General features: G+C 39.0%; 1 protein-coding gene across 12 annotated transcripts in view; it reads left to right on the top strand.

Annotated features, from left to right (window-relative positions):
- The window catches only part of GPATCH2 (G-patch domain containing 2), a 306,229-nt gene that overhangs the window by 185,493 nt on the left and 107,388 nt on the right, over positions 1-13,348 (top strand). For all 12 annotated transcript variants that reach the window (XM_007481411.3, XM_056815946.1, XM_056815945.1 and 9 more), the window contains one exon: positions 179-218. In XM_007481411.3, the coding sequence (XP_007481473.1) occupies positions 179-218 (40 nt within the window). The remainder of the gene's footprint in view (positions 1-178; positions 219-13,348) is intronic.

Raw genomic sequence — 13,348 nt, 5'->3', positions numbered from 1 at the left:
AGTAGTAGCAGTCTTCCAGAGTTACATAAAATATCCATTAAAATAAAACATGGCTTAACACTGCATTTTCCTGGTGAAGAAAAAAAAAACAAAAAACACACAGGTAGGTCATGTGACTGCTAACAGCTTGTATTTTAATCAAGTTCATTCCTAACCCATTCTTTTCATTCTTCTGCAGTCATTGGTTTAGCCCTGGGACCAGGACAGAGCATGTTCAGGTAAGATTCATTTTACCTTTTTTTTTAAAATCAACTTTGTGAAAATATAAAACAAAAAAAAAATATAAAACATATAAAAAATATAAAACATAAAACTACCTCCATTAGTTTTAAATAGAAGTTATTGTCACTTTGATAACAATGGCAAAGGAAAATTCTCTTTTGGTTAATTCACTTAATGCAGTGAGACTAAATAAGAATCAGAGTTCTGATTTACTGTAGCTTACAACCTGAGTAACTGATTTGACCTCATTGGTAGTTCTTTGGGTCTCAATTTTTATCAATACTTCATTTTTTGAAAAAACAAAGTATTAAATGTAAGTCTTCTGAAAAATAATGCTTGATTTTAATAACAAGCTAAGGTAGAAAGAAAATAATTTGGACTTGAATGGGATAGAAATATTTTGCTTAATTAAGGATTCAGTGAATTTGTAGATGGTTTCTTTGGTAAAATCACTTATTCATCTGAATGACAACACAAAAACTAGTTGATAAAACTGACACTTGTTACCTAATCTAGATTGACTGCATATAAAAGTAAGTTGCCTGCCTTCTTTGTCCATTGAATATAAAGCGATCCCATATTCTTTTTTTTTTTAAATATATTTTATTTGATCATTTCCAAGCATTATTCGTTAAAGACATAGATCATTTTCTTTTCCTCCCCCCCACCCCCCATAGCCGACGCGTAAGTCCACTGGGCATTAGATGTTTTCTTGATTTGAACCCATTGCTTTGTTGATAGTATTTGCATTAGAGTGTTCATTTAAAGTCTATCCTCTGTCATGTCCCCTCAACCTCTGTATTCAGGCAGTTGCTTTTTCTCGGTGTTTCCACTCCCATAGTTTATCCTTTGCTTATGAATGGTGTTTTTTTTCTCCTGGATCCCTGAAAGTTGTTCAGGGACATTACACCGCCCCTAATGGAGAAGTCCATTACGTTCGATTATACCACAGTGTATTAGTCTCTGTGTACAATGTTCTCCTGGTTCTGCTCCTCTCGCTCTGCATCACTTCCTGGAGGTTGTTCCAGTCTCCATGGAACTTCTCCACTTTATTATTCCTTTGAGCACAATAGTATTCCATCACCAACATATACCACAGTTTGTTCAGCCATTCCCCAATTGATGGGCATCCCCTCATTTTCCAGTTTTGGGCCACCACAAAGAGCGCAGCTATGAATATTTTTGTACAAGTCTTTGTGTCCATTATCTCTTTGGGGTACAGACCCAGCAGTGCTATGGCTGGGTCAAAGGGTAGATATTCTTTTGTCGCCCTTTGGGCATAGTTCCAAATTGCCCTCCAGAATGGTTGGATCAGTTCACAACTCCACCAGCAATGAATTAATGTCCCTACTTTGCCACATCCCCTCCAGCATTCATTACTTTCCTTTGCTGTTATGTTAGCCAATCTGCTAGGTGTGAGGTGATACCTCAGAGTTGTTTTGATTTGCATCTCTCTGATTATAAGAGATGTAGAACACTTCTTCATGTGCTTGTTAATAGTTTTGATTTCTTTATCTGAGAACTGCCTATCCATTTCCCTTGCCCATTTATCAATTGGAGAATGGCTTGATTTTTTGTACAATTGATTTAGCTCATTATAAATATGAGTAATTAAACCTTTGTCAGAGGTTTCTATGACGATTTTTTCCCAATTTGTTGTTTCCCTTCTGATTTTAGTTATATTGGTTTTGTTTGTACAAAAGCTTTTTAGTTTGATGTAGTCAAAATTATTTATTTTACATTTTGTGATTCTTTCTATATCTTGCTTGGTTTTAAAGCCTTTCCCCTCCCAAAGGTCTGACATGTATACTATTCTGTGTTTACCCAATTTACTTATGGTTTCCTTCTTTATGTTTAAGTCACTCACCCATTTTGAATTTATCTTGGTGTAGGGTGTGAGGTGTTGATCTATTCCTAGTCTCTCCCACACTGTCTTCCAATTTTCCCAGCAGTTTTTATCGAATAGTGGATTTTTGTCCCAAAAGCTGGGATCTTTGGGTTTATCGTATACTGTCTTGCTGAGGTCGTTTTCCCCCAGTCTATTCCACTGATCTTCCTTTCTGTTTCTTAGCCAGTACCAAATTGTTTTGATGACTGCTGCTTTGTAATATAGTTTGAGGTCTGGGACTGCAAGGCCCCCATCATATGTGTTTTTTTTCATTATTTCCCTGGATATCCTTGATCTTTTGTTCTTCCAAATGAACTTTGTTATGGTTTTTTCTAAATCAGTGAAGAAGTATTTTGGTAGTTCAATGGGTATGGCACTAAATAGATAAATAAGTTTGGGTAGGATGGTCATTTTTATTATATTGGCTCGTCCTATCCATGAGCAGTTAATGTTTTTCCAATTGTTCAAGTCTAGTTTTAGTCGTGTGGCGAGTGTTTTGTAGTTGTGTTCATATAGTTCCTGTGTTTGTCTTGGGAGATAGATTCCTAGGTATTTTATTTTGTCTAAGGTGATTTTGAATGGGATTTCTCTTTCTAGTTCTTGCTGCTGAGCTGTGTTGGAGATATATAGAAAAGCTGATGATTTATGTGGGTTTATTTTGTATCCTGCAACTTTGCTAAAGTTGTTGATTATTTCAATTAGCTTTTTGGTTGAATCTCTAGGATTCTTTAAGTAGACCATCATGTCATCCGCAAAGAGTGATAACTTGGTCTCCTCCTTGCCTATTCTGATGCCTTCAATTTCTTTATCTTCTCTAATTGCTACTGCTAGTGTTTCTAGTACAATGTCAAATAGTAGAGGTGATAATGGGCATCCTTGTTTCACTCCTGATCTTATTGGGAATGCATCTAGTTTATCCCCATTGCAGATGATATTAGCTGTTGGTTTTAGATATATACTGTTTATTATTTTTAGGAATGACCCTTCTATTCCTATGCTTTCTAGTGTTTTTAATAGGAATGGGTGTTGTATTTTATCAAAGGCTTTTTCTGCATCTATTGAGATAATCATGTGGTTCTTGCTAGTTTGCTTGTTGATGTGGTCAATTATGTGGATGGTTTTCCTAATGTTGAACCAGCCCTGCATCCCTGGTATGAATCCTACTTGATCATGGTGAATGATCCTTCTGATCACTTGCTGGAGTCTTTTTGCTAGTATCCTATTTAAAATTTTTGCATCTATATTCATTAGGGAGATTGGTCTATAGTTTTCTTTCTCTGTTTTTGACCTGCCTGGTTTTGGAATCAGTACCATGTTTGTGTCGTAAAAGGAGTTTGGTAGAATTCCCTCTTTGCTTATTATGTCAAATAGTTTGTATAGTATTGGGGTTAACTGTTCTCTGAATGTTTGATAGAATTCACAGGTGAATCCATCAGGCCCTGGGGATTTTTTCTTAGGAAGTTCTTTGATGGCTTGATGGATTTCAATTTCTGATATGGGATTATTTAAGAATTCTATTTCCTCTTCTGTTAGTCTAGGCAGTTTGTATTTTTGTATATATTCATCCATTTCTCCTAAATTGGTGTATTTATTGCCATATAATTGGGCAAAGTAATTTCTAATGATTGCCTTAATTTCCTCCTCATTGGAGGTGCTGTCCCCCTTTTCATCTTTAATGCTGTGAATTTGCTTTTCTTCCTTCCTTTTTTTAATTAGATTGACCAGTACTTTGTCTATTTTGTTTGTTTTTTCAAAGTACCAGCTTCTTGTCTTATTTATTAAATCAATAGTTCTATCACTTTCGATTTTATTAATTTCTCCCTTAATTTTTAGGATTTCTAATTTGGTTTTCTGCTGGGGGTTTTTAATTTGATCGCTTTCGAGTTTTTTCAATTGCATTTCCAATTGATTGATCTCTGCTCTCCCTTGTTTGTTAATATGAGCTTTCAGGGATATGAATTTGCCTCTGATTACCGCTTTGGCTGCATCCCAAAAGGTTTGAAAGGATGTTTCGCCATTGTCATTTTCCTTGATGAAATTATTAATTGTTTCTATGATTTCTTCTTTAGCTAAACGGTTTTGGAGTATCATATTGTTTAATTTCCAATTGGTTTTAGATTTGGTTTTCCATGTACCATTACTAATCATTATTTTTATTGCCTTGTGATCTGAGAAGGCTGCATTCATTATTTCTGCTTTTTGGCATTTGTGTGCTATGTTTCTGTGACCTAATGTATGGTCAATTTTTGTGAATGTGCCATGTGGTGCTGAGAAGAAGGTGTATTCCTTTTTATCCCTATTTATTTTTCTCCATATGTCTATTAATTCTAATTTTTCTAAGATTTCATTCACTTCTTTTACCTCTTTCTTATTTATTTTTTGATTTGATTTATCTAAATTTGATAATGGTTGGTTTAAGTCTCCCACTAGTATGGTTTTATTGTCTATTTCTTCCTTCAATTCTCCTAGTTTCTCCATTAGAAATTTGGGTGCTATATTATTTGGTGCATACATGTTGATTAATGATATTTCCTCATTGTCTAGAGTCCCTTTTAACAAAATATAATTACCTTCCCTATCCCTTTTGATCAGGTCTATTTTTGCATTGGCTTTATCAGATATCATGATTACCACTCCTGCCTTCTTTCTATCAGTTGAGGCCCAGAAGGTCTTACTCCATCCTTTAATTCTGACCTTGTGGGTGTCAACCCGCCTCATGTGTGTTTCTTGAAGACAACATATGGTAGGGTTTTGGATTCTAATCCATTCAGCTATTCGTCTACGTTTTATGGGTGAGTTCATCCCATTCACGTTCAAAGTTATGATTGTCATTTGTGGACTCCCTGGCATTTTGATTGCCTTCCCTAATTCTAACCTTTTCTTCTTCGGCTCTACCTTTTAGTCCAGTGATTTACTTTGAATCAGTCCCCCTTGTCCCCTCCCTTGATGTTTCCCTTTTTAGTCCCTCCCTTTTTGTTCCCTCCCCCTCCCCCCTCTCTTTCCCTCCCTTTTTGTTCTCCCTCTCCCCCTCCCCCCCTTGGTTTTCCCTTCTCCTTACCCTTGTTGGGTAAGATAGAATTCAAGATCCCAATGGATCTGGATGTTTTTCCCTCTCAGAGTTGATTTCCCTGAGATTGAGGTTTAAGTAAACCCCCCCCCCCCTCTTCCTCTCCTTCTTATAGGAGTTTTCTTCCCCTCCCCTTCCCCTGTGAATCTTTGTGTGAGAACCATTATTCTATTTGGTCTTTCTTTACCCCCTATTTATACATTACATTTTCCCCACATATTAGTATACATAGGTTGATATAAATGTAGTCCTTATAGAAGAGAGTTTGAGTAAAAGAAGATAACATTTTTCCCCTTTCCTTAATATTTACCTTTTCAGGTATTCCTTGCTCTTTGATTTTCGGTATCAAACTTTCCACAGAGCTCTGGTCTTTTCTTTGCAAAAAGTTGGAAGTCTTCTATTTTGTTGAATGCCCATACTTTCCCTTGGAAGTATATAGTCAGTTTTGCTGGGTAGCTGATTCTTGGTTGGAGACCCAGCTCTCTTGCCTTTCTGAAGATCATGTTCCATGCCTTACGATCATTCAGCGTAGAACTTGCAAGGTCTTGTGTGACCCTGATTGGCATTCCTTTATATCTAAATTGTCTTTTTCTGGCTTCCTGTAGGATTTTTTCTTTTGTTTGATAGCTTTGGAATTTGGCAATTACATTCCTGGGAGTTGTCTTTTGGGGGTTTAGTGTAGAAGGTGTTCTGTGAGCTCTGTCAGTGGCTGTATTGCCCCCTTGTTCTAGAATCTCTGGGCAATTTTCTTTGATTATATCTTGTATCACCATGTCCAGTTTGGTGTTTATTTCTGGCTTTTCTGGGAGTCCAATTATTCTTAAATTTTCTCTTCTCCCCCTGTTTTCCAGATCTATCACCTTGTCGGTGAGATATTTTATGTTCTCTTCTAATTTCTTGGTGTTTTGGCTTTGCTTTATTAGTTCTTGCTTTAAAGCCTGGTTTTCTTTTACAGTTTGGTCAAACTGGTTTTGTAGATGCGTGAATTTCTTTTGCATCATTTCCCACTTTTCCTCCCAGAGGGCTTCCATCTTTTTGGTCCTTTCTGATTCAAATTCTTAATGTGTTTGTGGAGAGTTTCTATTTCCTTTGGAAGATTTTGGAGAATTTTCTTGTATATCTTCTTCTATCTGCTCTGTATTTTGTATTTTGGCTCCATAGAATGTGTCCAGAGTCGCCCCTTTCTTCTTATTTTTCTTGGTATTTTGGGGCTTCTGTGCTTCTGTGGAGTTTGTCATCTCTGAACGTGGAGGATTGGCTTTTCTTGTCTTTGTCTGGTGATCAGAGGCTTTAGTCCTGGGCAGATGTTGGTTCTATGAGCGTTCCCTGGGTTAAACTGAATATGCCTCACTGGAACTGGAATGGAAGGGTCGGACCACGAGGCCACACTCTCCCCCTGGCTCGATTTCCGGAAGTTGCCTTCAGAATCCCTGGCCGTGAGGCTGTTTCGTCGGCCTGCGGGGGGATGGGCTGCCGCTTCCCCAAGCTCCGAGAGCACAGACTTTCACTGAGACTTGGATAGCAGGATCCAGCCCGTGAGGCTGTCTTGCCCGCCCTGAGGGTTGCTGTTGTTTTGACCAGCTCTCTGCAGCGGAGGCCCCAGGCAGTAACTTTCACCCGGACCGACCAGCTCTCTGCAGCGGAGACCCCAGGCAGTAACTTTCTCCCGGACCGACCAGCTCTTTGCAGCGGAGGCCCCAGGCAGTAACTTTCACCCGGACCGACCGGCTCTCTGCAGCGGAAGCCCCAGGCAGTAACTTTCACCCGGACTGGGACTTGGGTAGAAGACCCTGAGGGTTGTTGTTCCTCAGACCCTGCTCTCTGAGCCCGGCGCAGCTGCCGCTTCCGGGAGCCTTGGACTCTGCGCTCCTACCCCTGAGGTCCGAGGGATCTCGGGTTCTGGCTTTTAAGGGGAGCCGTACCTTTTGAACCAGGACCAGGTCCAGGAGGAGGGTTCCCAGGGTCTGTGCTGTTGATCGTTTTGAATTTCGGCGCCTTAGGAGCTTCTAGTTTGAGATCGGTCGGGAAGGGTTTTCCGGAGATCTGAACTTCAGCTTTCTCTAAGCCGCCATCTTAACCGGAAGTCGATCCCATATTCTTATAAACACTGAGCCAATCAGTGCCCAGGATATACAATATTGCACTGTGATTGATTGCCTTTCATTTCATCTTCCATTAGTGTGGCATGAATAATCTCTCCTTGGAAAACTTGCACAAGAAATAGTGGCATAGCACTCTCTGTGGTGTCAAAAAATTGCTTGTTGTCTGTGGGAAGGGGATAGGAAAAGAACATGAATCATGTAACTATGGAAAAATATTCTAAATTAATTAATTAAATAAAATTTCTAAAATAAAAAAGATAAAAAAAGAAATAATGGCATAAGTACTGCATTTCCATTGTGTACAGTACAGTATTCATCTGCAAAGTTCTGATATATAGTGAAAACTCCTTGATACAAGATCATATACATATATACGTATATATGTATGTATATATAATCCCTCAATTAGTGAACTGCAATATAGTGAGGGATGAGTGTACAGGTTCTTTCTTAGAAGCAGGCTCTTGGAACATGGGGAAAAAGTTAATAATCAATTTCAAAGTAAATACAATTTTTACTTTCCATTGTGTCCCACAAAAATATTGTGCTTAGTTGATATTAAGTCTGATGAGAAAATATTTCCCTTTATTTACTTTTTGAACTTTTTCTTTCGTTATCAAAAGACATTGAGTGTAAAAAAAAAACCTGCATATTGTAGAGAATCATTTTCTAAAGGGGGAGGTGAGAATGCTGAAAAGTATTCTTTAATAGTTGTTTGAAGTTTATAAAATCACAAGACATAGATCTTTTAACTTACATTCCTTGATATCTCACCAACTCTTCAAACACATATTCCAAAGAGAATTGATTATCTTTCTCCCTTTTTTTGACTTCACCATTTCTGAATATGGCATTGCCATGTTCCCTATGTTCCAGGTACTTAATTGAAGATGTGGGATGGGGATTGGGGCAAAAGGGGGAAAGTGATCATCCCAGTCAACTGGTAGATGTTGATAAACTTCGATCCCAGGGAGAAGGAGTACCTTGGTATCATTATGGGAAGTTCATGGCTCTAATATGGAAGCTGACAGGAAGGCAGCTGGCAGAAAGGAATAGAGAGGAGGACCAAGGCTTTATCCTCCACCCCTTCACTCTCATCCTCATCCTCTGCTGGCCTCATCAGATCTGGCCTCAGGACATATTAATCCAATATGTCAGCTTTATCAGCCTAATCCAGTTAATCAGCAGAGCAGAAAAGAAGTGTCTTCAGGGCAAAAAAGCCCAAACTCACAGATACAGCAAATAAACAGAGGTGCAAGAATATAGCCAAAGAAGGGGGAAAATATGAGTAAACAACAGAAAAGATAAAAAGAAATTACAATTGACAGCTTCTGTTCAAGTAATGAGCAAAGTACAAATGTAACAAAGGAGGACCAAGGAACACCAAGCAAAAACTCAAACATTTGCTAATGGGACTCAGGCTTTAGAAGATAGCAAAATACAATTAAAAAAATAATTAATAGAGTTTGAAAAAACTGAGGAAAGATCTTAAAAAGCAAAATAGGTCATCTGGAAACAGAGGCATATGAACTAAAATAATAAAAATGTGTCTAAAAAGCCAGAGTTGGCCAACTCGAAAACGAGGCAAAGAAAGTAAAATATAAAAACAATGACCTACAAAGAAAAATAGATGAAAAGGAGAGTCATAAATTCAGGGGTGAAATTCAGTCTTTAAAAATTAGAATAGAAAAATTAGAAGGAATTGACTTCATAAGGCAGTAAGAATCTATAAAAAAAAATCAAAAGAATGAAAATTTTGAGGAACATATGAAACACCTCGTTGATAAAACAACAGACCTGGAAAATAGATTTAGGGGAGACAGTTTAAGAATTATTGGACTATCTGAAAATTATGATCAAAGAAAAAGCCTGGACACCATTTTACAGAAAATTATCCAAGAAAACTGCCCTGATATTCTTCAACAAGAAGGATCTGCATATCACCTCCTGCATTAAATCCACAATTGACAGTGTCCAGAAATATTATAGCTAAGTTCAAGAAACTATTTAGATATCATGGAGCCACAGTCAGGATTACATAGTATCTGGCTGCATCAACACTGAAGGACTGAAGTCATGTAATATGACATTCCAGAAAGCAAGGGAACTGGCCCCACAACCAAAAATCAACTACCCAGCAAAACTGACTTGTAGGAGAAAATATGGTCACTTAATAAAACAGAAGAATTCCAAGCATTTGGTGCCCAAGTATAGATCTCAAGAGAATCACCAAAAGATATGTATGTCTTGTATATGGAAAGGTGATAAAGAAGACATGGTCTCGACTTCCTGTCAAGATGGCGGCGTAGAAGCAGCAAAATGTCAGACCTCGGACACCCTTCCTTACCGATCGCAAACCGAGTGCTCCTAAGACAGCGAAATTCAAGCTGAACAACAGGATAGACCTGGGGAACCCTTCTCCTGGACCTAGATCAAAAGGTGCCTCACCCCAAAAGCCAGAACCCTAGACCACTCGGATCTAAGGGGTAGGCAGAAGGAAGGTTCCAGCACCCATCCCCCCCAACCCAGATTGCTGAGCCCACGGCAGCAGCAGGAACCTCACGGCTATGAGGACTCACCTTGAAAGCAACCTGAGCAAGTCTCCTGGACACGTAACACAGATGGCAGGGAAACATAAAGAGAAGGGGGAATCCTGTAGCCCCCGGCTGGGTCCTTCCATCTGAGTCTCAAGGGAGGTCCCAGCTTTAGGGCACCAGCTGAACCCAATCCCATCAGGAGCCCTCAGAGCTACTGAAAGGACAGAAAACTCAGAGCCAGCAAAGGGGATGCTCCAAAGAGCATACCTTGACAATAACCTGGGCCAGTCTCCGGGCATTCAACACACACTGTGGAGGAGGAGGTTGGTTTTTTTTTCTCTTTTTTTTGGCTCAGGGATCATTCGGCCCACACCACCTGAACCTAATCCCATCAAGAGCCCTCAGAGCTTTTGAAAGAACAAAAACCTCAGTGCCCAGGAAGGGCTTACCTTGAAAACAACCTGGACCAGTCTCCAGGCATTCAACACAGATTGTGGAGGAGGAGGTTTTTTTGCTTCAGGGCTCATTCTGCCCAAACCAGGTGAACCTAATCCCATCAGGATCCCTCAGAGCCCAAGGAAGCCACAACACCTCCCCGCTTAGAGAGCAGGGTCTTCTGAAAGAACCAGCTGAACCTAATCTCATCAGGAGCCCTCAGAGCCTAGGGAGGCCATGCACCTCCCCCCTTAGAGAGCAGGGTCTTCTGAAAAAACAGAAACCTAGAGGCCAAGTCAAGATGGCAGCCTAGAAGGAGCATAGACCTGGCAGCCTGGCCAGAGCTTTGGAGATCCCCCATATTTGCTCCAGCCATTCAGGAAGTTTAAAACTCAGAGTAAACCCAACCCAACTAAGCTGAACTCAATCCCATCAAAAGTCTCCAGAACTCAGGGAAGCCCAGGCTCCCCACCCATCTTCATTGACTGCTGGACTTTAAGCCAATCAAAAGCCTCCAGAGGACAGGAAATCTCAAACCCCTAACAACCCTCCCCAAGAGATTACACCAAGAGATCTTCTGTTAAAGCTCCAAGAGGGGAGATCGATAGAAGTCCCAAAAAAAAAAAATGAGAGGAACAAGAGCACAGACAAATGCGAGGAGTAAAGAAGGGTTGAATTTGAACAAACAACAGAAAAAGAAGAAAGAAACTACAATAGACAGCTACTACTCAGCAAATGGAATAGAGGGGGAAAGATCAGCAAACAGTAAACCAGAAATCCCAGAAAATTGGATACAGGCTGTGGAAGAACTCAAAACACAACTAAGAGAGGCTGAAGACAATTGGGAAAAGAACTTAAAAATTAAGATAAGTCATCTGGAAACAGAGGCACTTGAACTAAAACAAGAAAATAATGTCCTGAAAGCCAAAATCATCCAGCTGGAAAATGAGGCAAAGGAGATGAAAGATAAGGCAAAGGAGATGAAAGATGAGGTAAAGAGGATGAAAGATGATCTTCAAAGAAAATCAGACCAGAAGGGAAAAGAAGACCAAAAAGCCAGAGATGAAATCCAATCTTTAAGAACCAGAATAAAACAACTAGAATCAAGTGACCTCACAAGGCAGCAGGACACTATAAAACAAAACAAAAAGAATGAAAAAGTTGAGGAAAATGTGAAGCATCTCATTCACAAAACAAACGATTTAGAAAATCGTTCAAGAAGAGACAATTTAAGAATAATTAGACTACCAGAAGACCATGACAAAAGAAAAAGCCTGGACATAATACTAGAGGAAATTATCCAGGAAAACTGTCCTTAGATCCTAGAACAAGAGGGGAAAGTGGAGATTGAAAGAATCCACAGATCACCCCCTGTATTTAATCCCCAACTGACAACACCAAGAAATGTTATAGCCAAATTCAAAAACAATCAGATGAAAGAAAAGATATTACAAGCTGCCAAGAAGAAGCCATTCAGATACCATGGAAACACGGTGAGGATAACACTGGATCTGTCTGCATCCACACTGAAGGACCGAAAGGCATGGAATACGATATTCCGGAAATCAAGGAAACTAGGTCTACAGCCAAGAATAAAATACTCATCAAAACTGACTATATTCTTACAGGGGAAAGTATGGTCATTTAACACAACAGAAGAGTTCCAAGCATTCATAAATAAAAGACCAGACCTGAACAGAAAATTTGATGTCCAACCACAAAACTCAAGAGAATCATCAAAAGGTAATTAAAAAAGAGGGAAAAAAACAACAACAACAACAAAAATTTTTTTAAGAGACTCAATAAGTTAAAATGATATGTATCCCTATAAGAAAAGAGGTCAATGGCAATTCTTAAAAACTGTTGCTATCACCTGAGCAGCTAGAAGAACTATACGCAGAGAGAACAGTGACAAACTGTATAGGATGAAAGGACAAGACATAAATAGGTATATAGATATATGCATGCATAAATACATATACATGTGTATGTATATATATATATATATATACATGACTAAAGCTAAAAAGAAAAGAGGTTATGACTAAAAGAAATGGGAAAAGAAACAAATGGGGGTAAATTTATATGTCACAAAGAAGCTCATGGCAGGAGAGGGGAGAACATCGATACACTGGAAGGATAAAGACGATGGAGATAGGAAATACTCAACTCTTATGTACTTTGAAACTGACCCAAAGAAGGAAGAATAATCCAACCCATTGGGGAAGAGAATAGATTTGCGGCCTATAGGGGAGTAGAAGGGTAAAAAACAGACTGGTGCGGAGGGAAGCAGTACAAGGGAGGGAGAGGGGGGGATTTTAAAAAGACTACAGGGGAAAATAAGGGAGGGGGGTAGAAAGGGAAGTTAAAGGGGGACTGATTTAAAGTAATCACTGGACTAAAAGGTAGAGCTGAAGAGGAATGGTTAGAATTAGGGAAGGATATCAAAATGCCAGGGAGTCCACAAGTGACAGTCATAACTTTGAACGTGAATGGGATGAACTCACCCATAAAAAGTAGATGAATATCAGAATGGACTAGAATCCAAAACCCTACCATATGTTGTCTTCAAGAAACACACATGAGGTGGGGAGACACCCACAAAGTCAGAATTAAAGGATGGAGTAAGACCTTCTGGGCCTCAACTAACAGAAAGAAGGCAGGAGTGGCAATCATGATATCTGATAAAGCCAAAGCAAAAATAGACCTGATCAAAAGGGATAGGGAAGGTAATTATATTTTGATTAAAGGGACTTTAGATAATGAGGAAATATCACTAATCAACATGTATGCACCAAATAATATAGCACCCAAATTTCTAATGGAGAAACTAGGAGAATTAAAGAAAGAAATAGACAGTAAAACCATATTAGTGGGAGACTTGAATCAACCATTATCAAATTTAGATAAATCAAATCAAAAACTAAATAAGAAAGAGGTAAAAGAAGTGAATGAAATCTTAGAAAAATTAGAATTAATAGACATATGGAGAAAAATAAATAGGGATACAAAGGAATACACCTTCTTCTCAGCACCACATGGCACATTCACAAAGATTGACCATACATTAGGTCACAGAAACATGGCACACAAATGC

Source organism: Monodelphis domestica, chromosome 2 (assembly GCF_027887165.1).
Source record: "Monodelphis domestica isolate mMonDom1 chromosome 2, mMonDom1.pri, whole genome shotgun sequence".
Classification (NCBI taxonomy): Eukaryota; Metazoa; Chordata; class Mammalia; order Didelphimorphia; family Didelphidae; genus Monodelphis; species Monodelphis domestica.
Note: the sequence above shows the minus strand (reverse complement) of the source record. Positions and strands in the feature narration are given on the sequence as shown.